This window comes from Benincasa hispida, chromosome 1 (genome assembly GCF_027475165.1).
Source record: "Benincasa hispida cultivar pf3 chromosome 1, pf3_genome.v1.1, whole genome shotgun sequence".
Taxonomy (NCBI): Eukaryota; Viridiplantae; Streptophyta; class Magnoliopsida; order Cucurbitales; family Cucurbitaceae; genus Benincasa; species Benincasa hispida.
This window is the reverse complement of record NC_143478.1, coordinates 52,094,218-52,120,319: the sequence shown is the minus strand read 5'-3', so window position 1 is coordinate 52,120,319 and position 26,102 is coordinate 52,094,218. Positions and strand designations below refer to the sequence as shown.

The window sequence follows — 26,102 nt, the reverse complement described above, 5'->3', positions numbered from 1 at the left end:
AAATAGTATTTCATGGTAGAAATTCATACTCAAATTATAAATATATGATTTTTGAATCACATTTTTAAACCATGATTTAAATTGGGCTTCAATTTTTGAATTTGCAGCAAAAATACATTTTTTAAAACATTGAAATACAATTACGTTTGAATTCATTGTTTTCAAATTTCCATTTTTTACATATATTACCTATCAAACAAGTCCCAAGTTACTAAACTTTTCCTTTTAAAGAAAAAAAGAAAAAACAAATCATTGTAGTAACATAAAAATTAACATTTATCATGTTTTAGGAAGGTAGTTATTTTAGTTTAATCCAAGCGGAGGTGTAAAATAAATCTTACACCATTAATGAAATTAACTTAATATATGTTTACTTCATAGTAAAAGTTAAGAGAAATTCTTATAAATAGAAAAATCACAAGAATATTTATACTTTATAACAAAAAAATTTCGATTTTTTTTAATATAAAGTATAAATATTTTTAAATATATTTTTTATATCTAAAAAGACCTTGAGAAACAATCATCACAAAACGTTAAACCCTTCAATTTTCTTATCTTCACCGAATTATAATTTTTTTTCTAGGGAATCATAATTCATACAAATTTCCTTAAAATTATAATTAAATAACTAAACTTTCTTAATTATTGTTTTAATAATAAAAATATTTAAAATATTTTCAAATATAGTAAAATGTGCATCTATCTATGGGTAAATCACAATAGACATCTATAAAAGACTAATAAACATTTAATATAGTATATCATGGATAGATAATAACATTTTACAATAATTATACATAATCTAGCTCATTTTCAAATATTAGAAAATAGCCTTTTTCAAATAAGTCTACAATATTTTATAAAAATATCTTTATACGTGGTCTATTAAAATTGAGAAGGAAAGGATCAACAACTTGTCAAATATTTTCTGAGAGAGTCAAAGATTTCTGAGTTGTTTGTCAGAATATTTCTGGCCTGAGCATCTTTTGAATGGGCAGAGTAGAGACTTTGATTTTTATATACAACAGTAATAAAGCCTGAACATGAACAATTTACCTAAAAAAAAAAAGAACAAAATTTGAAAATCCCACCCAAATAGAAGGAAAAAAAAGAAAAAAAAAAAAGAAATTAGAAAAGGCTAAGTATTGTTGTTAATGTTATGTTAGAGCTCTATTAGTTCAGGAATGAGCTTCAAAAGAAATGAAAGCTCCCTCTCCGAAAACTGCGGTTTCTTATCCATTTGAACTTGAACCTTCCCTTCTCCCTCAATTCCTTCTTCCTCCTTCTTCCCTTCTTCTCCGGTCTCGATCGCCTTTGCCGTCGTCGGCTTATTAATCATTTCCGCCATTGCCTCTGTGATTTCTTCAACAAGATCAACTACAACTCCCTCTACTCCCATCAAATGCTGCATGTAAACCGCTTCTGCCACATTGCTGCATTTTTTAAAACCAACCAACCAATGTGAATGAATGGAAATGGCTATATATTGATTCAAATCAAACATCAAACACAGTTCATAATACTTACTTTAATTTTCCATAGGTTAGGAGGCATAGTTCTGACTCTCTGATCTTCTTAACAGTCCCTGGATTTCTAAATATTCCTCTCACTTCTGACACTATTCCTTGTAATCCACCTTCCAAGCAAACTTTCAAAGCTTCCTCTAAAGAATTTCTCCTCACATCATGATACAATTCGGTTCCCCCATTTGTCAAGAAGAATACCTTCATCAAATACCACCACCACCCCCATTTGTGTTAGCAACCTAAATTTAGCCTAAGATTATATCATATAACATGTGGTTGATTAGAATTAATGTCCCTATATTTCTATCTTTATCATAAATTGGTAAAATGGAAACCACAGAATTCAGCCTCTCAACAGAAAATCAAGGGCACTCACCGGATACGTCGCCTGTAACTTTCGGACCAACAATGCGGCATCTGGTTGGAAAGTGGAGAAGATGATGGGTCTCTCTTTAGCGTTCTCAAAGACCACCTGTTATGGATTCATCAAAAGAAATTAACCAAAGCCCCTAAGTTTTAATGAGAAATGAAAACAATTTGTCTGAAGCAATAACAGAGACATAGTGAAAAGAGAGATCTCCCACCTGTAATATAGTTTGAAGAACACAAGTAAGATAACCATGATCATAGACTATGTGGTCATCAAACTTTAACTCAATATTGAACCCTAAAGAAGATTCCACCTTCTGAAAAGCTTCTTCTAAAGTGCAAAGTCTATCATCTGTTTCAACATTCCAATTCACAATTTTCCCATCTTTGGTTTTTCTAAGCAAGCAATTTCCTTCCTTCTGAGGATCTTGTTGGGGACCGTAATAAAGGAATTCTGAAAGGCTTAACTCTGTGATTCTTTTCTCAAAAATAGTGCCCTGAAATTCAAGATCAGGATCAAATATACAAGTTTTAGCAAATATAGAACATCTAATGGTGTAAACAAGATACACAAATATGGAAGAAAATGGATAAAAGATGAGCTTACTTTGTTAACAGAAAGAATAACGTCGTCGTGAAATATAACAGGGCAATTGTCCTTTGTCACCTATAAAAATCACGACAAATTCTTTAAGCTCAATCAACTATTCCTTACTTCTAAATCAAAGAGAAACAAAAGCAAGCATAAAATCAGAATCCCTTCGTAATTTGCAATATGGAAAGATCACAGAACTAAGAGAAATCCAATAGCATAGAGTTGGTGTTTCAACGGAAGAACAAGGATGAGAAAATCAAGGGAAAAAAAAAGAAGAAGAAAAGAAAGAGAAGATCGGTTTATTATGTCCGAATAAGGCAATTGCAAGTCCAACCCGGCGGAATCGCGCCGCATAATGACAAAATCAGAAAACTAGCGGCAAACACGTAGCGCACAGATTGATGATAGCAAGTAACGAAAATTTCTCACAGGAAAGAAACTGGGCGGTCAAATCAGGAGGACGTAAGAGAATGAACACAACAAAGAAAGGAGGATCAAAACCCAACCTGAACGTCGAATTCAACAAAATCAATAGGGAATTTTGCGGCGGCATTAAACGACAAGATGGAATTCTCTTTAATGGCTCTCATTCTCCTATCTGAAGATTGCAACGCATTCATCCCGCTCCCTCTATGCCCAATGACCAAGAATTTCGAGGCTCTAAAAACTTTCCGTCCCAATTCCACACCTACCAAAATCAAAATCTCAAAAAGATGAACAACAAAAACACAAAAGAAGCAAGAAAGAAAGAAAGAAGAAGATAAATTACCTTTGGAGAATCGATTTGAGTACAAGGCCAGAGAGGCATTGTCCGGCACCTGATCAAGGTGAGGAACGTCGGAGACATGGACGGCCTTAAGAGCCATTATTCAAAAGAAGAAAGAGAGAGGACGGGCGCGGCGGCGGAAGAGGAGAAAATGAGTGGACGGTATAGGCACAAGGCCCTTTGCAAAGAGCTTCAACAGTTTTCGGCTATGGCGGATGGATATGGAGAAACGAGGTATTTATGGAGAGAAGAATGAGCAAAATTGCAACGTTCCAAGGAAGCTTCAATTAAACGAATCTTCTTCACGAATATTCCTTCTTCCCTTTTTTATTCTTTATTATTATTATTATTATATGCTCTTTGGATATTCCACCTCCTCCATCCTGCTTTCTTTCCAAATTAATTCTATTATGTTCCCATTTCTTTTTAATGTTCGTAAATGTTCTACTCAACTTTTGCATCACCTGATACTAAAACAATTTGAAACAAATATTAATTGTTGGTTTGGTAATCATTTAATTTTTAATAATTAAGTCTATATTCTCCAAATTTATTCATTTGTTATGTACTTTTTACCAATGTTTAAAATACTAAGTCAAGTTTAAAAAACTAAAAAAACCAGCTTTTAAATATTTATTTTTATTTTTAGAATTTTACTAGAAATTAAATAATTGTCTTTCAGAAGAAAATGCAAATCATTCTTGAAGAGGAAATAGATTTAATTTTCAGAAACAAAAAATAAAAAACGTGGTTATCAAGAATTTGATTTTTTTTTTTTTTTTTATTGTAATCTTGTAATATGTAAGATAGATGGCTCTTTTTTAGATTCAAGTATAATTCAAATGATGGCAAAATTTTATTTGACTTCAATGTTTTCATTTGATTTTGTTTTTTGTATTGTTATTATGTTGTAAATGAATAAGTTGAATTAGCCTACAATGGAAAGGTAGTTTATGGTATTTTTTAACTATCTAAACTATTTTTCTTTCCCCCCAATAGAACTGTCTAAACTGTCTTTATTTTAGTTTATTTATTGTTAACAATATTATCGAAAACATAAATCTACTAGATTAACTAATATTTTATTGTTTTCCTCAAAAAGAAAAAAAAAAACTAATGTCTAATTCTTAAAGCTAAATTCACATCTATAGATGGTCCTATTTTAATACTATTTTGATCCTTGTAATTTTAATATTTATTTATTTTGGTCTATTTATTATCAAATGTTTATTTTAATCTTTATACTTTCAACTTTCGATCATTTTTGTTTCTTTACTTTCAAAATGTTCATTTTGATAATTGTATTTTTAAAAAATAACTATTTTGGTCCATTTGTTTCCATTTTTACTTCATTTTTAAGGGACCAAAATGATTATTATTTTTTAAAGCTCAATACCAAAATGAATCAAAGTTGAAAGTATAAGAACCAAAGTAAATATTCTGAAAGTATAAAAACCAAAATAAGCCAAGATTAAAGGTATAGAGACCAAGATCAAAATGGAATTTATATATATATATATATATATATATAAAAGGACCAAAATAGTATTTAAAAAATTTGAAAATTAACTTTACCATACTATTTTAACTTTTTATGTAAATGCATATTATCATATTATAAAATTATGTGTCCACTAATTTTTGGTAGATGTCGTATATGTTAAATTTATGTGTCCACTAAAATTAATAATTAAAGTTGGTATTAAAATATTATATTTATACTCATTTAGAAAAGTAAAACTTAGAAATAAAGGTGGTAAGTAGAGATGTCCAATTTTTCCACGAGGACGGGGATTTTTCGATTAGGCGGGGAATGGAGGAGGGTGTGGGGGAAAAAATTCCCGTCAGCTAAATGGGGACAGGGACAGGGAATGACATCCCGACCCCATCCCGCCTCGTGGACATCTCATGCAATTGAGTTTTGTTTAAGGATAGACAAATTGATAATTTGACTTTAATTATTTGTGCTAAAATTAAGAGCATTTTACCACCATTCCTCTCATTTGTCAAGGATTGTTTAAACTAATTTGATATGTTACGTGTTATGTAAAGTTTAAAAAAGAATTTAATTATAAAAATTTAATAATACACTTTTAATTTATGATAAGGGAGTTTTAAAAAATATTTAAGAGCTGCACGTGATAATTAAAAAAAATCATGACAATCATTCTTAAATTTATTGGATGATTTGATTACACTCTTAATTTTAAACTTCAAATTAAATCAGGATATTTTTCTATATTTTATTTATTTTGAATTTGATGATTTGATTATTCTCCTAGTTTTAAATTTTAATTTAAGTGAAAATATTATATTTTTTCTATTTTTATTTAAAATGATTTCATTCAAACAAGATGATTTGATTATGCTCTTAATTTTCTTTTTTTAATTTTAATTTAAACCAAAATATTATTATTATTATTTTTTATGTATACATAAAAATTTATTCTTTTTTAAAGATTTACAATGATATTTCTCTTTGTTTTAAACTTTATATTTTGATTTTACTAATATTTAAAAATTATACAAAAATGAAGTGGTGTGAAAAAAAAAATACAAAATCTTATAAAAATAGTAAAAAATATTATAAACACCTAAACTCATTGTTGTGAGTCTACAAATTATAATAAACCCTTAAAATCGTTCAAAAAGGGGAAAAACTACAAAAACTTATAAAAAATAGTAAAAATTATTACAAACCTTTAAATTCATAGTTATGTATTTACAAAAATTAAAATATGAAAAACAAAACTACAAAAGCATAAAAACAGTCACTTTCTTCCTTGTCACTTTGACAACCTTTAAATTGCTTAAATTTTGAGAAATTTTTTTAACCTCAAAAGCTAGGTATTTTCTCTATTTTCTTCAATATGTGAGAATCTACGTGTATAGAAAAAGCCTAAAAGAGGATATAAAAAAACTACATTAAATAACTCTATATGTTTTTTACAAAATTAAAAAGTGAAAAAAAATTAAAAAAAAATGACATATGTTAAACAAAAAAATAAATAGAGATAGAGAAGGGTAATATCCTTTTATAGAAGATAAAAGAGATACCCGAAACATGAAAACTAAATTTCTTAAAGAAGAAGAAAAGAAACATTATAAAAGAGGTTGCTATTAACAAAATAAGAAAATACCTAAAATAAAATTTGTATATATAAAAAAAAAAGAAATAACTAATGGAAAATAAGATGTTGATATTAACTATTTATAGAGAAAATTTAGATCTCAAATTATAATTTGATTTTGATTTTTTTTAAAAAAAATCTTTATTTGATGTGAAGTAGAGATTATTATAGATAATATATGATTATTTAAAAAAAAACAATTGTGAATAAGAGATTAAGGGATAAAATATGATTGTTTTAAAAAAAAAAAATCTGTAGAGATTATTAGGGATAAAATTATGTGATTTTTTTAATGATTTAAATGTGAAATTACATAAGATATCTATATGCTCATCAATTAAAAGGGGCATAAGGAGAAATCAATGTTCCTCTCCTATAATCCCATGTAGATAGTTTTTTTTTTAAAAAAAAAAAAATTAAAAAAATCTTTTATTTAATGTGAAGTAGAGATTATTAGAGATAATATGTGATTTTAAAAAAATCATGAATAAGAGATTAGGAGATAAAATATGATTGTTTAAAAGAATCCATAGAGATTATTAGGGATAAAATTATGTGATTTTTTTTAATGATTTAACCGTGAAATTACATAAGATATCCATATGATCACATTACAAAAAATCACACATTTCTCGATGCTTAAAATCGTCGAAAAATGGTGGAAAAGGCGTTGGGAGATCCTCTCCCGACAACGTAATGATCGTCAGGAGATTGGTCGGGAGAAGTCTGTCAAGAATAGAACTCCCAACGCCTAATATATGACATCGAGAGTTTGAACAAACTCCCGACGCGTAACCTATAATTTGTAATTTTTAAAAGTAAATTAATGTTGTTGGATAACTCCCAACGCGTGTTGTCTTGCCGTCGGGAGTTTGCTTCTTTTACGTAGTCGAACGAGACCCTCTCTCCTGACGACGGATCTCCCGACGATGGTTTTAGGTGTCAGAAGAGCTTTTTTTTTTTTTTTTTTAGTGTCATCAATTAAAAGGGTAAAAGGAGAAATTAAATGTTTCTCCCGTAACTCCTTTTAGATAGTATAAATTAAATTTCAGAGTAATTTTTTCTAGTTCCTAAATTTTAAGGTTGTATTTATATGGTCCATACACTTAAGAATACCAAATACGTTCTTAAAGTTTTAGAAACATTTAATAGATCTCTAAACTTTAAAAAGAATTCAATAGGTCATAAAAGATTATGGATTTAATATACATAAAATTGAAAGATCAAGAACCTATGATATATTTTTACCGTTCAAAGATGTATAAATACAATAAATACTTTTTGAAAATTTAAGAATCAAACAAACACAAACATATTTCAAGAATTAAAATTGTGATTTGGCCTAGAAATTAAGAATTGAACATTTTTTTTAAGGAAAAAAAACTATAAAACTTAAAAATATCTAAGATATATTTCTATGAAATATAAGTTGAGTGTAAAAGTTTTACAATGTCAAAGGGTAACATTTCTATCTTTTTTTTCAACTATTTAAAGTGAGCACAATTTAATGGTAATTGGTCATCGTAAAAGTGAAAGGTTCTATCCCTATACCTATAATTGTTATACTTAGAAAAACATTCAAGAAATTGGTATAATGCAATTAAAATTTTGTAGCTTCATTAATTTTTTTAACAATGTTTTTTAGCAGGTATTAAATAAGTAATATACAGTTTTATTTTAGTTACCACAAACTTTGAAAAGTTAAAAATCCTCTATATGGTACAATTAAATTGTCAAATAAATATTTTAGTATTGTAATATAGATAACGCACCAAAATTTTATTTTTATATTTTCATATATCTATCACCGGCACTTTGATACACAAAAGTATGCATTGTTTCACAGTATAACCACTTTCATTGGATTAAATTCTTTAAATTCTTAATTTTTTTCCTAACTTGGATCACATGAAATTATTTTATTAAGAATGTAAACATAGAGTATTATATTGATTTTCATTTACTTATGCATCTCACATATGTAATAGAAGAGCCAATGCATTTCTTTGCTATCTAACCACCTTCACCAGAATAAATATATCCAATTGACATCAATTGCATCTAACTGGTTCAATAGAAAAATAATATGGAAGAGTTGTTTTCATCTCAATAATTCATATATCGTCATCATCAATTATATCTAATCGACCAAAAAAATTTAATTTCAAAATGTATAAATTTATTTTGTAAACTAAAAATTAGAAATGTAACCTTCATTGCATTTCAAACCAATACCTACACTCAAAAGGTTATATGCACTCAACAAAAGGCAACATAGAAATTTATTAAAAATTAAGAATAAAAAGAATATGTAAAAATTCTCTTCTCATTTATATATATTGTATAGATATAGAATAATGTAGGTAAGAATTTAATCCATAAATGTTATTTGTTATAATTTAGTCAACGTACTTCAATTTGTGACTATTTTGAATTTTAGTATCAACTAGTCCTTGTACATCACAATTTATAACGTTTTAGTTCTTATCGTGAAAATATTATTAAGATTTAATAAAATTTCTTACACATATAGACTAATAAACTGATAAATGGTAAATTTTGTGCATAAATTATAAAGACTAAGTCATAATTTAATAAAAAATTAACAAATAAGTTTGATGAGATTTTTCATGGTAAGATTAAATTGTTACAGGCATACATAATTCAATGACTAAATTGTTACAAATTTACAAATACAAAGACTAAGTCGTTATTTCTATAAAACTCAGGGACCAAAAGCGATTTTAGTCCATCTTCAATTTGGTTAATTCTAACCAACATTTTAAATAATTGAGAGAATCAATATGTTTGATAAGTCGGATACTAATTGATAAATAATACTTGAGTGCAGTCCGTCTCTATGTAGGGGTGTTTATGGGTGAGGTTAAAAGACTTTTTATACCCAACCCAATTGTTCAGATTGTAAATTTTTTCAACTCAAATAACCCTTATTAAAAAATGAACCCAACCCAATCTAACCATGAAATATTTGAGTTGGGTTGGTTCGGGTTAATCGGGTCATGTATTTAAAATTTTGTTTTAAAAAAAGCAAAACGTAAATATATAAAAATCTAATTTAATTATTTTTATATATTGGATTAAGATTAACAACTTAATTTCAATTTATATAGTGAGATTTTTCTTTCTATAGCGCAAAGAAATATCTTTTAAGATTTGTTGAAGAATAAATTATTAAAAAAAAAATATAATTGTTATGAGTAATAAAAAAACTATAATTTAACGTTAATAATAAATTCGGGTTGGTTTGGGTTATATTAGGTGAACCCATGAACTAACCCAACTCATAAAATTTTCATTTATTTGAACCAATCCAACCCAAATGAGTTTATAACACAATTCAAATCGTACGGGTTGGGTTGATCGGTATTTTCGCGTCATCGGATTTTTTGAACACCTCTATCTCTATGCATCCTTTCAATCACAAGAAAAAAGAAAAAAAAAATTAAAAAATATATTAATTTTTTTAAAATGAACAAATTTGTTAGGTGAGAATTTGTGATCACGTATTCGAGTGGGTTGCACAAATATAAAGCATTTGGGTGAGTTGTACAAAAATGATAGAATCGGATGTATTTAGCCATTTTGTTTCTTTAAATATATATATACATATATAGTGGGATGGAAGGATTAGATTGCATCTATTCATTGCCAATTTTGATAATTGATTGGAGTAGGTAGTACGTAAAGAGGAGTGGATGAGGGGTGAGGCGTTGCCACGTAGGACACGATTCCCATATCCTAACGAAACAGCAACTTTTATTGAACGAGAAAATAAATAAATAAACGTGTTTTCCCCAAAAATAAAATAAAATAAAACAAATGAACGTGTACAGCAAGGATCCAGCGCCAATTATTCTCTTTCTTACAATATATTATCTTTCCACGTCATTATTAACGAAAGCCAATGTGGCCTCACCTCAATCATTCTTCCCATCCATTTCTTATATTCCAAGATTTCAATTGGATTCCATTTTTTATTTTTTTTAAGGGAACAATTTAAAAATAAATGGTTTTTGTATTGTTTGCTAAATGATTTGGGAATATCTCTACAAAAATTGATATTTTTTGTTCTCATTTTTAAGAATATGTGGGGGATAACCCAATCTTGACCTCGAGGATTGAACTTCGACCTTGAGATCAGTAGTATAAGTTTTATATTAGTTTAACGAGATTCATTTTGATCATTTTTCTCTTTATAATATAATTTTTTGTGTGTGACTTTTAATTAGGTGTTGTCTAGAGAGGATTTTCAATTGAAGGCACCAAGGTCAAGTTCTTAGGAGTTGGCTATTCTGTTTATGTTTTGGCAAGGCAGTTGTGGACTACCAACTTTTTGTTTTTACCTCGAGTTTGGGATAAGGTTGCTCATTGTGTAGTTCGTTATGTGGCTGGTTTCACATTTTTTTTTGTTTATTTGTATCTTCCAATTTGAAAAATATTCGGAGAAGTTGAGTTGTTGACTTCCCGAATTGGGTTGTTGATGTTATTACCGCTGACTTGTTGTTCCCTTAATCCCCTTCATTTGGACCTTATTCAATATCTTTTCAATAAAAAAAAAGAAAAGAGAAGAGAAAGTTCTTAATCACATGTTGATATGTCAAGTATCTTTTTTTTATCTCATTTATAAATTACTGGTGTTTTTCCACGTGTAATGAACGCGTGTATTTAAATTTTTTAATTTTTAATATTGTGTTGAAATTTTATTCAATATAATTATTTTTACAAATTACTTAAGATTAATTTTATATATTCTTAAAATATAATATTCTCTAGTTTGTTAATATTTTAGACTAATATATATGTTTTAGTCTCTAATATTTCAATGTTTTTTTTCCTTTCAAATTTACTCTATATGATTTCAACCTTTGAATTTAGTCCTTCATGTTTGAACAAATTTTCTATTCGCACTAATTTATTTGGATTATCAATCTTTCGATTTTTTGTTTATCAAAGAATTTGTGGAATTTTAATATCATAGAGATTTGACTCTCACGAACATTAAATATTTAATATAGTTCTAAAAAAATTATACCATTAATATATAGAATCACCATTAAACAACACTTACGAAAGGAAAAGTTGGGATGAAATTAAACTACTAAGTGAGAGCATGAAAATTCATAAAAATATTAAGAGTGAAGGCAAAAAGAATGTATAAACTATTACTAATATTAAGAAGAGACCATAATAAAGAATAAAAGAAAAATTGATATGTAATCATTCATATCCTCACTTGTTATACTAAAAAAAGATAAAAAGAAAAATTATACCTGTGTTTTTTTTGGTGTTATTTATTTTTATTTCTAGAGTCTATTGTTTTACTTTTTAGTTTTAATAGTCTATTGTACTCCTAGATAGAAAATGTTTACAAAATGAACATAAATATTATGCTAAATTATAATAAATATCTTTGAATTTTCCTTTTTATTTTTATAAATATCTCTATATTTTCAAAAGTTGCAATATTATCCCTCAACTTTTATAAATATTTTAATACTACCCTTGGAGTATAAATTCTTTAGAATTTCGAATAGAAATTGAAACTTAGAAATGTGTGAGGATGACCTAACACGATGTGGTGATTCGAATTTTTGTTCTATGTCACCTACCATTTCACATCTCAATTTCCTTCCAAATTCTAATGAATTTCTACTCCAAAAGTATTTTTGAAACGTCTATGAAAGTTTAAGGGTAATATTGTAACTTTTGAAAAGTATAAAGATATTTTTGAAACATATGGCAAAATTCAAGAGTATTTTTTTTTTTTTTTTTTTTTTTTATAATTTAACCTAATATTATTAGATAACATAAATTTAACGGAAAATTTGGAGTGCAACTTTCTCTCCTTTCTTACAAATAAAGCATACTTCAACTTTTAATAATGCATTCTATATTATAGTTAAATTTATGTTTTTTTTTTCTTATTCTTCTTCTTTTTAGAAAGGGAAATTCTGGTTAAATTTGATACTAGTTATTTATTTCTTAAATTCTGTTTGTTATTTTTGATTTCTTAACACATTAGTTTACATTATTGAGTGTGGGATTTTTTTTAAAAGGAAAATTAATTATTAACAATTTTAATTTAGAGAGAGTGCATACAAAAGGTTAAGTTTGCTTATCTACTTTATTTTATTATAAGTACTTATAGTTGTAGAATTATAATCTAATTATTGAGAGTAGATTTAAAGATTTTTTTTTTTCCTTTTCTAAAAATATTAAAATTGTTGTGAATTTGAGGAGTACAACGGGAACAAGGATATAGAGAAAATATAATATAATAATATTAAATACATATAATATAATATAATATAAAATAATTAAAAACATAAATAACTAAAACTATAAAATTGGATAATATGTAAATTGGAGTGGAATTCTCACTAATGTATTTATGATTTTAAGATCCACCAAATGCCACTATTTATAGGCAAAGTGACAAGTAGGATGTGGACTTACATGGACACCAAACATAAATAATTACAAGACATGAACAACATGAAGGGTGACACATGGCTTTGGGATACTAAGCAATGAACATATATTTATTATTATAATATTCATAATACTCTCCCTTAGATGGCCATATTATATGAAATATGCCTCGTTAAAACCTTACTAGGAAAAACCCAATCGAAAAAAATCCTAGTGAAGGAAAAAGATTACATATTTCATATAATACATACTCTTAAAGGAATACAATATATTTACTCCCCCTCAATAAAACATCACTTAAGATCTCTGAGTCACCGCATTCCAATATTGTGCACCAATTCTTCAAAAATTGCGGTTGGTAATACTTTTGTAAATAAGCCTGTCAGCTTATTTTTCGAACAAATTTGTTGTACAGTGATGTCGCCATTTTCTTCAAGATCATGAGTGTAGAAAAGCTTCGGTGAAATATGCTTTGTTCTATCTCCTTTAATATATCATCTTTTGATGTGGGCTATACAAGCTGTGTTGTCTTCGTATAATATTGTTGGAAGCTTTTTATTAGAAGACAAGCCATACGTTTTCACGAATGTGCTGAGTCATTGACCTTAGCCATACACATTCTCGATTAGCCTCGTGAATTGCAAGAATTTGAGGAAGTGGCTGTTATAGTCTGTTTCACCGATCGCCATGATATAACAGTTCCTCCATATGTGAACAGATAACCTGTTTGAGATCTAGCTTTGTGTGGATCAGATAAATATCTAGAATCTGCATAACCAACTAGATCAAAATTTGATTTATTTGAATAAAACAAACCCATATCGATTGTTCATCGAAGATAATAGAGTATATGCTTAATTTCGTTCCAATATATTTTTGTAGGACTGAAGGAACTCTAATGAGGAGAACCTTGAGCGGAAGAGGATCGACCAAATTTCATAATTTATTGATATAAAGTTTACAGTAAACAAACAACAAGATATGCATTTACAACTAAATTACAACATGCTTTATAAGAAAAAGGTTTCAACAAAACTTCACCCTTGAAGACCTTTTCTTCACGATTTCCCTCGAACAGATCACGGACTTCTTGAAGACCTTTTTCAAGATAAACCTCGAACCAAAATCGGACAATACCATAATGGATACCTTGGTATTCTCAGGATGAGAACCCAGGAGTAGTGAGCTCTGACTATTTTGGTTAAGAGGGAAAAACTTAAGGTGAAGGAAGAAAATTGAGAATTCTAAAACTCAAGACAAACTCACAGAACACTTTTGTATTTTCTTTCTCTTAATCGTTCAATAACCTTCAACGTAGAAGAATAAGACTTTTTTTTTTCTTTTTATTCTCTTTGCCATAATAATAATATAAATATAAATATGATAACTAACTTATCATATATATATATATATATATATATATATATATATTATATTATATGTTATATCAAATATAACATATAACCTATAGTTTTAATACTGTATCACATACAATATAAACTATAGTTTCTTTTCTCTATTATATGGAAATTAATATAAATCATATTTATATTAAATTTAACAACTATGAATCCAATTCATAGAAAATATATTTGAATCTCATTCAAATATTTATTTCCTCCCATTAAGCTATAATGTATCAAATACATTATGACAATTATATCACATATAATTGAAACAACTTAATTATATCATATATAATTAAATCCCTCTATTAATTTGAACAAATCAAATTAATCAAAAAACTGATTCTCAACTAAATCATATTGAGCTACCAAGGGGACCTGATGAACCTGTAGTTTGAAGCTTTAACGGTACATGAATAATTAATTAAACTCTTTAATTACATTATTCACCATTCGTTAACTGTTAGGCACTCCTCAAAAGACTGACAGCTGCACTCTTCGCACTATAGATATATTTTTGTATCCATTGGATATAACCAATCAATAATATGATGACCCTTCACAAATTGCTCATAAGTACAGCTGGACCAAATTACCGTTTTGCCCTTGTACAAATCAACAGTCGGCGGTCTGATTGTTCTTGCCTATACAAATCAAAGGACCACCCTCATAGGCAGGAGTTCACAACTCACTTAGGATTCAGGTCATGTTACCTATGGTTATCCTGCTGAAAAGTAAGTCTCTATTATGAATGGCGTTATATAATGAGACTAAACATTTTGTGGTCCGGTCTTATACAAACTCCTTTGTATAGAATATTTCCGCTTACATATCTAATACATGAATGATCAGGATCAGATCATTTCTAGCACTTTACAACAATTGTAACACCTACAAAGCGGACCATACTCATAGTGTCACCAGGATAAGGTACCCAGCCTTATCCGTCTATTACAGACCATTTAGGTTATCACTTAAACATGATCCACCCATATGTCTCCACATACATGTTTAAGTTACAAAGATAACCTTGGATGTTAGTTCATTGGTTTGTAGTTAATGCAACTAAAATATCAAATATTTTATAGACAATGAATAAAATATCATATATTTTATTAAATACATAACGAGTTTGTTCAACAATGTTTATAAACTATAGGATCCTACGAGATTTAGGGCATTAACCCCAACAAGGAGAAGAACTATATCTAGCTAATAAATTTACTGAAAATGCAATATCTGGTGTTGTATTATTAGCAAGATACATAAGTACACCAATTGCATTAAGATATGGTACTTCGTGACCAAGAAGTTCTTCATTATCTTCTCGAGGTTGAAATATATCTTTCTTTATATCCAATGAGCGGACTTCCATTGAAATATTTAATGGATATGCTTTGTCGATATAAAATAATTTCGAAATTTTTCCTATATAGGTTGACTGATGAATAAATATTCCATCTGCTAAATGCTCAATTTGCAAACCAAGGTAAAATTTTATTTTTTCGAGACCTTTCATCTCAAATTCTTTCTTAAGATATTCTATTGCCTTTGAAAGCTCTCCAGGAGTTCCAATTATATTCATGACATATACAGTTATAAAAAATTGTGATTTCTTTATAAAAACATACAAACATATTGGATTATTTTGATATCCTTCTTTCAATAAATACCCATTCAGGTGATTGTACCACATCAATCTTGATTGTTTCAATCCATATAGTGATCTTTGTAACTTTATTGAATACTATTCCTAGGAATTTGATGTATATGTTTCAGGTACTTTAAATCCTTTAGGATTCTCATATAAATATCATTATCAAGAGATCCATATAAATATGTTGTGACTACATCCATAAGATGCATATCCAGACTTCTATACACAGTCAAGGTAATAAAATATCTTAATGTAATTGCATCCACCACTGGAGAATATGTCTCCTCATAATTAATACCAGGTCTTTGTAAAAAACCTTGTGCAACTAGTCTTGCTTTATATCTTGTGACCTCATTATTTTCATTTCTTTTCCTCACAAATACCCATTCGTATTCCACAGGTTTAACACCTTTTGGTATTCAGACTACTGGTCCAAACATCTGACGTTTTGACAGTAAGTTTAATTCTGTCTCGATTGCTTCTTTCCACTGAAGCCAATCTTTTCTATATCGACATTCGTCAACAGATTTTAGTTTAGGATCCTTATTTTTAGATATAATATCAAGAGCAACATTATACACAAAAATATTGTCAATAATTACATTAGTTCAATTATATCTTTTTCCTGTCATGATACAGTTGATTGAAATCTCATTATTATCTTTAGGTATTTCACCTTCTTCACTAGTCATGTCGAGGATTTCTTTATAATTACATCCTCAACCAAGTCTTTTTCACTATTAATTATTTTTCGTTTTCGAGGATTTTTATCTTTGGGACCCACTGGTCTACCATGCTTCTAGCATGTTCCAGACTCATTAATGACAACTTGTTGTGTTGAGATATCAATTTATAATGGAACATTTACAGCTGATATATGTGACTTAGTTACTTTCTTTGCATTTATAAATGCATCTGGTAATTGATTTGCTATATTTTGCAAATGAATTATTTTATGAACTTCAAGTTCACATTAATCTATACAGGGATCTAAATGAGACAATAACAATGCATTCCATGTAATTTCTTTTTCCAACTTCTTAATTCCACCTTCTAATGTTGGAAAATTTGTCTCATTAAAATGACAATCAGCAAATCGTGCAGTAAATACATCACCCGTCAAAGTTTCAAGATATTTAATAATTGATGGGGAATTATATCCAACATATATTCCTAACCTCCTTTGAGGACCCATCTTAGTGTGTTGTGGTGGAGCAATTGGGAACATATACTACACATCCAAAAATTCTTAGATGGGAAATACTTGGCTCATGACCATAAGCTAATTATAATGGTGAATACTTATGATAAGCTACTGGCTTAATGCGTACAAGTGATGCTGAATGCAAAATAATATGTCCCCATATAGATGAAGGAAACTTAGCTCTCATAAGTAATGACATTTCAATTAATTGCAAACGTTTTATAAATGATTCTGCTAAACCATTTTGTGTATGAACATGAGCTACAGGATGTTCAACACTTATCCCAATTAACATAGAATAATTATCAAAAGCTTGGGATGTAAATTCATCAGCATTATCAAGACGAATGGTCTTAATTGTATAATCAGGAAATTGTGCTCTTAGCTTAATTATTTGAGCAAGTAATCTTGCAAATGCAAGATTTCAACTTGATAATAAGCACACGTGTGACTAGTTGGATGCATCTATTAATACCATAAAATATCTAAATGGTCCACTTGGTGGGTTAATGGGTCCACTGTTGGCATTGGTGTCCTAATTCTCTGAGAGTCTCGTAGTTTGTAAAACTTTACACGTTGTTATGAATAAAATAACAGTTATTTTATTTGGAATTTACTCATATCCAATAACCAAAGCTCCATGGTTATTGTATATAAACTTAAGCATGTATATGAGATATACAAGAGGATCATGCCTTAAGTGATAACCTAAAAAGGTCTATAGTATAAGGATTAAGGAGAGATACCTGATCTTGGTGACACTACGGATATAATCCACTTTCTAGAGGTTTACAAGTGTTATGAACTACTATAGTGTTGGGATTGATGTCCTAATTCTCCCGGAGTCTCGTTGTTTGTAATGATACACATTTTTTGATGAATAAAATAATTGTTATTTCATTCTGGAATTTACTCATATCCAATAAATAAAGCTCCATGGTTATCTTATGTGAACTTAAGCATGTATATGTGGTATACAAGTGGATCATGACTTAAGTGATAACCTAAATAGGTCTGTAGTATAAGGATTAAGGTGGGATACCTGATCCTGGTGACACTACGGATACGACTTGCTTTGTAGAGGTTTGCAAGTGTTGTAAACTACTACATATGGTAGATCCTGACCATTCACGTGGAGATGTGCGAGCGGGGGTGTCCTATACAAAGAGTTTGTATAAGATCGGTCCACGAGATGACTAGACTTTGTATATAATACCGTTGATACTAGGACTTACATCTCACCTAAACGACCATAGGTGACACGACCTCAATCCTGAGTGTTTTGGGAACTCCTGCCTTTGAGGGTGGTCCTTTGATTAGTATGGGTGAGAGTTGCTAAATTACCAACTCAACATGCCTACCTTTTTGGGGACTTGTTTGATTTGGGAACTGGGAACTCAATCCATAAGATGGAATTCACTTATTTCCCTATGTAGGGATAAGTAGAGAGATTGCTCCCTTAATAGCTGATTCTAGGGCTTGAACATAGTGGCCACAACTTCTCTTTGGAAGAGAGGACTCCGTCATAGTAGGACTATGACTTATTTTATTAGAGGAATCAGCGGTACTTAAGGAGGTAGATGTAACTACAAGGGCATAACAGTTATTGGCTGAGTTGTACTTACGAGCGATCTGTGAAGGGTTGTCGTACTACCGATTGGTTAAGATCGGCACATAATATATCTGTGGTAAGAAGAGTTCAACTATCTGTCTTTAGTGGAGTGCCTGGCAGTTAACGGATAGTGGATCCCGTGACTAAAGAGTTTAGTCAGTTATTCACGTGCCGTTGGAGCTTCGAGCTACAGGTCCATAAGGTCCCCTTGGTAGCTCAATGGATTCAGTTGAGGATCAGTTCTTGATGTTGATTTGAAATGTTCAAATTGACAAGAGGTAATTCGATTATATATGATATGATTGGTATGATGTATGAGATACATCTAGTGGAGGATTAATGTAAATGAGATTTACATTAAGTACCATGGAATAGAAAAAGAGCTATGGTTTATATGTTTCATGAGATGAAATATTAAAACTATAGGTTATAAATATAGCATGATAAGTTGGTTATCATTTATATTTATAATAATATTAATTATTGGATAATTAACTCTTTTTCTCTAATAACCAATTGAATGGGAGGTTATTGGTGGTTTCATGGTAATCGTGAGATAAAAGGAAAATTGTTTTCCTAATTTTAGTAAGTTTTGTAAGTTTGAGTTTTTCTCTCTCGAAAAATAATCTCACGGAAGTTTTCAAGTAAATAGGATTAACTAAGTGAAAACTTGGAGCGAGCTAAACGATCGTGTAGTGTTTGTAGGTGACAGACACACAGCTAAGCGATGAGCTAAACGATTGCTTAGCTTTTGTTAGACAATCGCTTAGCTTTTGCTTAAAGATTGGGCCTCGACCTATACGATAGGTTCAACCTTCTCCCATTTGCTCAATCGTTTACACGATTGTTGATTCTTCCATCTTTTGCCTCAAATCAAGTCCACATAGAGCCCACCCTCTGGATTCTCACACCGAGAATACCAAGGTAGCCGTCTTGGTGGTGTCATACTCAACTCGACGTCGTCGAGGTTTTGTAGAGGCCGTTTGTACTTTTGGGGTGTTCATGACCGAGGTGATCGCTGAGTTTGAGTGCGTGGGGTTTGTGCAGTGTAGCGATCGTGTTGGATAAGCGTTCGAGGTTGTTGTGTTCGAGCGTTCGTGATCAAGGAGCTTGACGATGAGTCTACAAATGTGTGTAGAATTTCTCCTTGATTATTTGTATTATCATGCTGTTTTTGTAATGAATGCATAATCATATGTTTCTGTTTATGACTGTAATTTGTAAAGTTCATATATGATTGTAATTTGGAATGATCTTTCCGCTACTCATGGAAATCACCGTGATCGATGTCCTTTAATTGGTATTAGAGCTAGGTTGTTCTGATATTCCAAGTTACAAGTCTGTTTTGAAGTTCATTTTACAGTCTTGGTGGGTTTTCTGCATTTGTATTTAATTGTTAAGTGCATTTGTGGATGGAGTTGATGAATGTTTCAGGTTTAATTGCCTTTAGTTAAAGCTTTCTTCAATTACAAAGTGTTAACTTGTAAGGGCCTCTGTGTTTTTGGGCATAATTAACTTGCAATCGAGTCTGTAATTCAAAGAGTTTGAGTGAGTCAAGTTGTTCGTGATGAAGTTTTGAAGCATGGAGATGCGGTTCTCAACGAAGAAAAAGACCAAGCGTTGGTCATATCGTGTAGCGTAAGGTAAATGATCGTTGGGATTTATCTAAGTGATCGTGTAGATTTTTCTATACGATCGTGTAGTATTTACTAAACGATTGTATAACTAATGCTAAGCGATAGGGTAAATCGTTTACTCTATCGCATAGTGTTAGTTGCCCGATCGTGTAGGCGCTAGAGGTAGACGATCGTAGTAGGAGCATGTGATGCCCATCGTTTAGTAAAAGGCGCGTGCTAGACGATCGTGTAGTTAGCAAGCCTCATCGCTTAGTTACTACACGATCGCGCATATACGATACAGAGGCGCTAGCTAAGCGATCGTTTAGGCGATGTTGCTTTGCCGCATTGTAGTCATTTAGACGATCGCGGAAGGCGGGCGTTGTGTGGATCGCGCTACATAATCGCGTACTTTAGGCTTCATCGCTTAGTAAAAGGTACACAATTGTGTAGTATTTGCTAAATGATCGTTTAGCTCTGGGAGCATTGGTAAACGATAGAACGAAGCATTTGTTTTATCGTGTAGAATATCGTAAGGAGTTTAGTACACGATGGTTGGAGATGTGTTGCTTCGCTCAGACAGTTCAAGACCCGATTCGCCTGTTTGAACTGGAGACTCCTTGTCTTTGTAATAGTTAGCTTTAATTTAGTGTTTTTAAGGCAATTTTACCCGGTTCATCAATATTTATTTCTTATACATGTGAAGTATGATGCTTATATGCCAAAGTGTTTGACATATAGTTGAAAACCCATCTTAGGTTGTGCAATTATTCATGCATCATGTATTATAAATGTTATAATCGAGCATGAAGAAATTACTTGAAAGCATGCACATGCATCATAAAATATAAGAGTTATATTTTGCATGCACTGAGCATTATCATGTATCATCCTTTTATTATAAGTGTTATAGTCTAAGGGTGAATGGCATGTTTTGCTTGTTTCATTGCTTTTTTGTATAAGTGTTATATAAAAGAAGTAGCAATGAGTGAACAATGCATTGAGCACGACACTTAGGCTGTTTATAATCGTTATGAATGCCTTGCATGTGTTAGCTTGGCATTGTGGTTACGGTTTCCGTTTATAAGTGTTATAAAGGAAATTAGACCTAAAATCAATAAGAAAGAGTTACATGCGGACTTAGGGTGAACTCAAGTTTTTTAATAGGGTTTTAAAATTGGATTGAGATAGACCTAAGTTCAAATGGTTCTAAAGAGTTTAGTAACCTAGATTAATCTTTTAAAATCGGTTTAATAGGATTAAATATTGTTGGCATAAAAGATTAAATTTATTTTAAATCTATCTATAAGGGATCTGTTTTCTAAGACGGGTTCTGACTAGGTTGGGGTTCTTAAGTTGACGGAAACGTAACATCCCTATCTGGGAATCTACCTGGAAAGGTGAATTAGATAGATTTTCAACAAGCATGCGACAATTTGGTCAAAGACTCAGTTAAAGAGTTTAATAGATGATGATCAAAAAGTTGTTTAACTATCCAAGGTAAAAGTTACTCTTGGGAAAACCTAAAAGTCACTTAGTTAAAATCCTTGGCCACACTTTTTCTAAGTAAGCTAAACCCTAGGTTATAAAATACTTAGTGGGAGGAAGAGATGTATCTAATATGTCTATGATTCCACTCACGTTTCTCCCTAAATGTTCACACCATGAGATTCAGCTTGGCCTCGTGGTGCCCTGGGAGCATCCCCCTTCGGATGGTATTTGCATGAGTCAATATCAAGGTGTATGGAGAGAATGTTTATAGTAAGTGGGTGAAGGGTGTGTGTCAACACGTCCTATGGTCTCTGTCGTTGGTTCACACCATGAGATTATTTTATACTCCCTCGTCGCGCCCTGGGAGTGTCCCTCTTCAGATGAGTTTTGTGCAGTTGGTCAATATCAAAATGAACTCCAGAAATGGATAGGGTCGCTTTAGGTTTTGCCCCAATCGGATTTTTTCCATTTGGATTGGTTTTTTGGGGTGGATCTCTAGGGCCTAAAATGGCGGGTCACACTTACGGGAGATTGTTAAGTAAGTTAATGATCTCTTGGCCAAATCAATGATGGCTAGTCGTTATAGAAGCAAGAGTTGTTCTGGTATTAATGATTGGTTGAGAACTGCTCAATTTAGAGGAGGGATAATTGACCTCCCTTCAGCGGCTTTTGTCCTAAACCTTTGAAGCGTCATTGCGAAACTAGATGTCACACGAGGTTCATATTAGTTTTGCTAAAACCTTATGGATATTGTTTTGTTTTACAAAGGGTATTTGCTTAAAACCTAACGTAGGTCAATGTGTTTTTTCTTTTTAGCAACTCGTCAGTATTTCCGTTTAGTGCTTTTAATATGACCGACTACTTACAGTGGAAAGAATCGTGTGAAACGTATTTCGTGGCAAATGACCTCGTATTTGTCATGGTTGAGGAATGTCCTCAAGTCCCAACCCTTGATGCACCACGATGTGTTCGCAATGCATATAAGGTGTTGATGAAGGCTAATTCATTTGTTTGACTTCACATTTTGGCTAACATACTTGATGTTTTGACCAAAAGGGTTGAGAACATGATCATTACACGCGAGATCATAGACTCACTGCAAGATTTATTTGAATGTTAGTTCTTACTTTTCGAGCATAAAAGGATGGATGACAAAACCAGTAGTGTCAGTTGTTCTGACACTGATCCCACTACTCTCCAAAAGAGGAGGAAAGACAGTAAATCTGATTTATTGGTCTTAGAAACGTGTTGGGTAGAGAATGATAATTCTGTCTGGATCCTTGATTCGGGTGCTACCAATCATGTCAGTTCCTCTTACCAAGGATTCAGTTCCTAGCAAACGTTGCCACAAGGAGAGATGACTCTTCGAGTCGGCACTGATGAGGTTGTTTCAGCTGTTGCTGTAGGCAGGGTGAAGTTATTTGTTGATAAGAAATGTTATCTATTATTGGATAATGTTTTTGTAGTTCCTCATATTAAGAGGAACTTAATCTCGGTTTCTTGTCTCATTGAACAAGGCTATACCATCTCCTTTTCTGAGAATAAAGTGTTTATTTTCAAGAATGGAATGGAGATTGGTTATGGTTTTATGGTTCAATGGAAAGTAATTAATATGTACTAAGGTCGTTATTCATAAAAGCCTTGTTTAACATTGAAATGTTCAGTACGACAACAACAGCTAAAACACCAAAGGTTTCTCCTAAGGAAAACACTCATCTTTGGCATCTAAGGTTAGGTCATATCAACCTTAATAGGATTGAGAAGTTGGTGAAAAGTGGACTTCTAAAGAGCTTAGAGGAAAACTCCTTGCCGGTGTGTGAATCATGCTTCGAAGTCAAGATGACCAAACGACCTTTTACTGGAAAAGGTTACAGAGCCAAGGAAGCCTTGGAGCTTGTACATTCAGACCTCTGTGGTCCGATGAATGTTAGAGCTCGAGGTGGGTATGAATATTTCATCTCTTTCATAGATGATTATCAAGGTTCGGGTATCTCTACCTAAGGCAACGTAAGTCTGAAACCCTTAACAAGTTCAAGGAGTATAAGGCTGAAGTTGAAAACTTGTTAGGTAAGACGATAGAAACACTACGATCTGATTATAGTTTAGAGTATATGGACTTCCAATTCCAGAACTATATGATAGAACATGGGATTGTGTCTTAACTCTCAGCCCCTGGTACACCTCAGCAAAATGGTGTATCAGAAAGGAGAAATAGAACCTTGTTGGACATGGTTCGGTCTATGATGAGTTATGCTTATCTTCTAGACTCGTTTTGGGGTTTTGCAGTGGAGATTACATGCTATATCCTGAACAATGTTCCCTCGAAAAGTGTTTCTGAAAGACCTTTTGAGTTATGGAGAGGCCGTAAAGGTAGTTTATGCCACTTCAGGATTTGGGGCTGTTCAGCACATGTGCTAGTGACTAACCCAATGAAGTTGGAACCACGTTCGAAGGTTTGCCTCTTTGTAGACTACCCTAAGGAAACGAGAGGTGGATACTTCTATGATCCGAGTGAGAACAAAGTGTTTGTTTTTACAAATACTATCTTCTTGGAAGAAGACCACATGAGGGATCATAAGCCATGAAGTAAGCTCATTTTGCGTGAGATCTCTAGTGAGACTGAGACTGCTGAGGGTTCAACAAAAGTTGTTGAACAACCGACAGATCAACAAGAGTTGTTGAGGTCGGAATGTCTAGTCAACCAGCTAAAGAGTTGAGACATCCTTGACGTAGTGAGAGGGTTATGAACCCACCGGATCGCTACATGGGTTTTACTGAAGCCCAAAACGTGATTTCGAATGATGGGGTCGAGGATCCGTTGTCTTTTAAGAAAGCAATGGAGGATGTTGACAAAGATGAATGGGTTAAGGCAATGAACCAGGAAATGGAGTCTATGTACTTCAATAACGTCTGGGAGCTTGTTCATCCACTTGATGGTGTAAGACCTGTTGGGTGTAAGTGGATCTATAAGCGAAAGAGAGGTATAGATGGAAAGGTGCAAACCTTTAAGGCTAGAGTCGTGGCAAAGGGTTATACCTAGGTCGAGGGAGTTGACTATGAGGAAACTTTCTCACCTGTTGTCATGCTCAAGTCTATCCGAATTCTCCTGTCCATAGCCACATTTTATGATTATGAAATATGGCAAATGGACATAAAGATTGCCTTTCTTAATGGTAATATTGAGGAGACCATCTATATGACTCAACTAGAGAGGTTCATAGTTCCAGATCAAGAGCAAAGAGTTTGCAAGCTTAACATGTCTATTTATGGGCTGAAACAAGCATCTAGATCTTAGAACATCAGATTTGACCCTACTGTCAAGTCATATGACTTTGATCAGAACGTTGATGAGCCCTGTGTATACAAGAAGATCATCAACATCTCAGTAGCTTTTTTAGTATTGTATGTGGATGAGATATCCTACTTGTTGAGAATGATGTAAGATATCTGACTGACATTAAGAAATGGCTAGCTACCCTGTTTCAAATGAAAGATTTGGGTGAGGCACAGTATGTTCTTGGGATCCAGATCATTCGAGATCGTAAGAACAAATGGTTAGCCCTGTCCCAAGCATAGTATGTTGATCAGGTACAGGATGCAGGATTCCAAGAGGGGTTTGTTACCCTTCAGGCATGGAATCATTTTTTCTAAAGATCAATGTCCTAAGACACCTCAAGAGGTTGAGAAGATGAGACAGATTCCCTATGCTTTTGCTGTAGGAAGCTTATTACATGCAATGTTTTGTACCAGACTCGACATTTGCTATGCAGTAGGGATTGTTAGTCGATATCAGTCCAATCCAGGATTTGATCACTGGACGACGGTCAAGATGATCCTCAAGAATCTTTGGAGAATGAAGGACTACATGCTCGTGTATGGAGATAAGGATCTAATCCTTACATGATACACGGACTTTGACTTTCAGACCGATAGAGATTCTCACAAATCGACATCGGGGTTAGTGTTCACTTTGAACAAAGCACAACGTTGCTGATACCTTTACAAAGGCCCTCACGACTAAAGTGTTTGAGGGTCACCTAGAGAGTCTGGGTCTGCAGGATATGCGACATCTTGTCTAGGGCATGTGGGAGATGATAATGGGGTATGCCCTAGTTTATTGTATATTGTACATGTTTTTATTGTATTGTACATTAGTCTCCCGAGTCATTAGGACAAGTGGGAGATTGTTGGGATTCGTGTTCTAATTCTCCCGGAGTCTCATTGTTTGTAATGATACACATTGTTTGATGAATAAAATAATTGTTATTTCACA

The 26,102-nt window shown here is 31.7% G+C and overlaps 1 protein-coding gene across 1 annotated transcript; it reads right to left on the bottom strand.

Moving 5' to 3' along the window:
* Positions 1 to 985: 985 nt before the first annotated feature.
* Positions 986 to 3,563, bottom strand: SRG3 (senescence-related gene 3). The gene is made up of 7 exons (XM_039021480.2): positions 3,263 to 3,563; positions 3,000 to 3,181; positions 2,506 to 2,565; positions 2,114 to 2,395; positions 1,906 to 2,001; positions 1,531 to 1,727; positions 986 to 1,436 (listed from the first exon to the last, which is right to left on the bottom strand). The coding sequence occupies exons 1-7, from the start codon at positions 3,357 to 3,359 to the stop codon at positions 1,166 to 1,168; spliced, it is 1,185 nt and encodes a 394-aa protein (XP_038877408.1). The 5' UTR covers positions 3,360 to 3,563; the 3' UTR covers positions 986 to 1,165.
* Positions 3,564 to 26,102: the final 22,539 nt, after the last annotated feature.

Coding starts and splice junctions, on each gene's coding strand:
- SRG3 (XM_039021480.2), bottom strand. CDS start 3,359: ATGGCTCTTAAGGCCGTCCATGTCTCCGACGTTCCTCACCTTGATCAG. Junction 1,728..1,905: donor AGTTACAGGCGACGTATCCG/GTGAGTGCCCTT, acceptor TATTTGATGAAG/GTATTCTTCTTGACAAATGG. Junction 1,437..1,530: donor CTAACCTATGGAAAATTAAA/GTAAGTATTATG, acceptor TAAAAAATGCAG/CAATGTGGCAGAAGCGGTTT.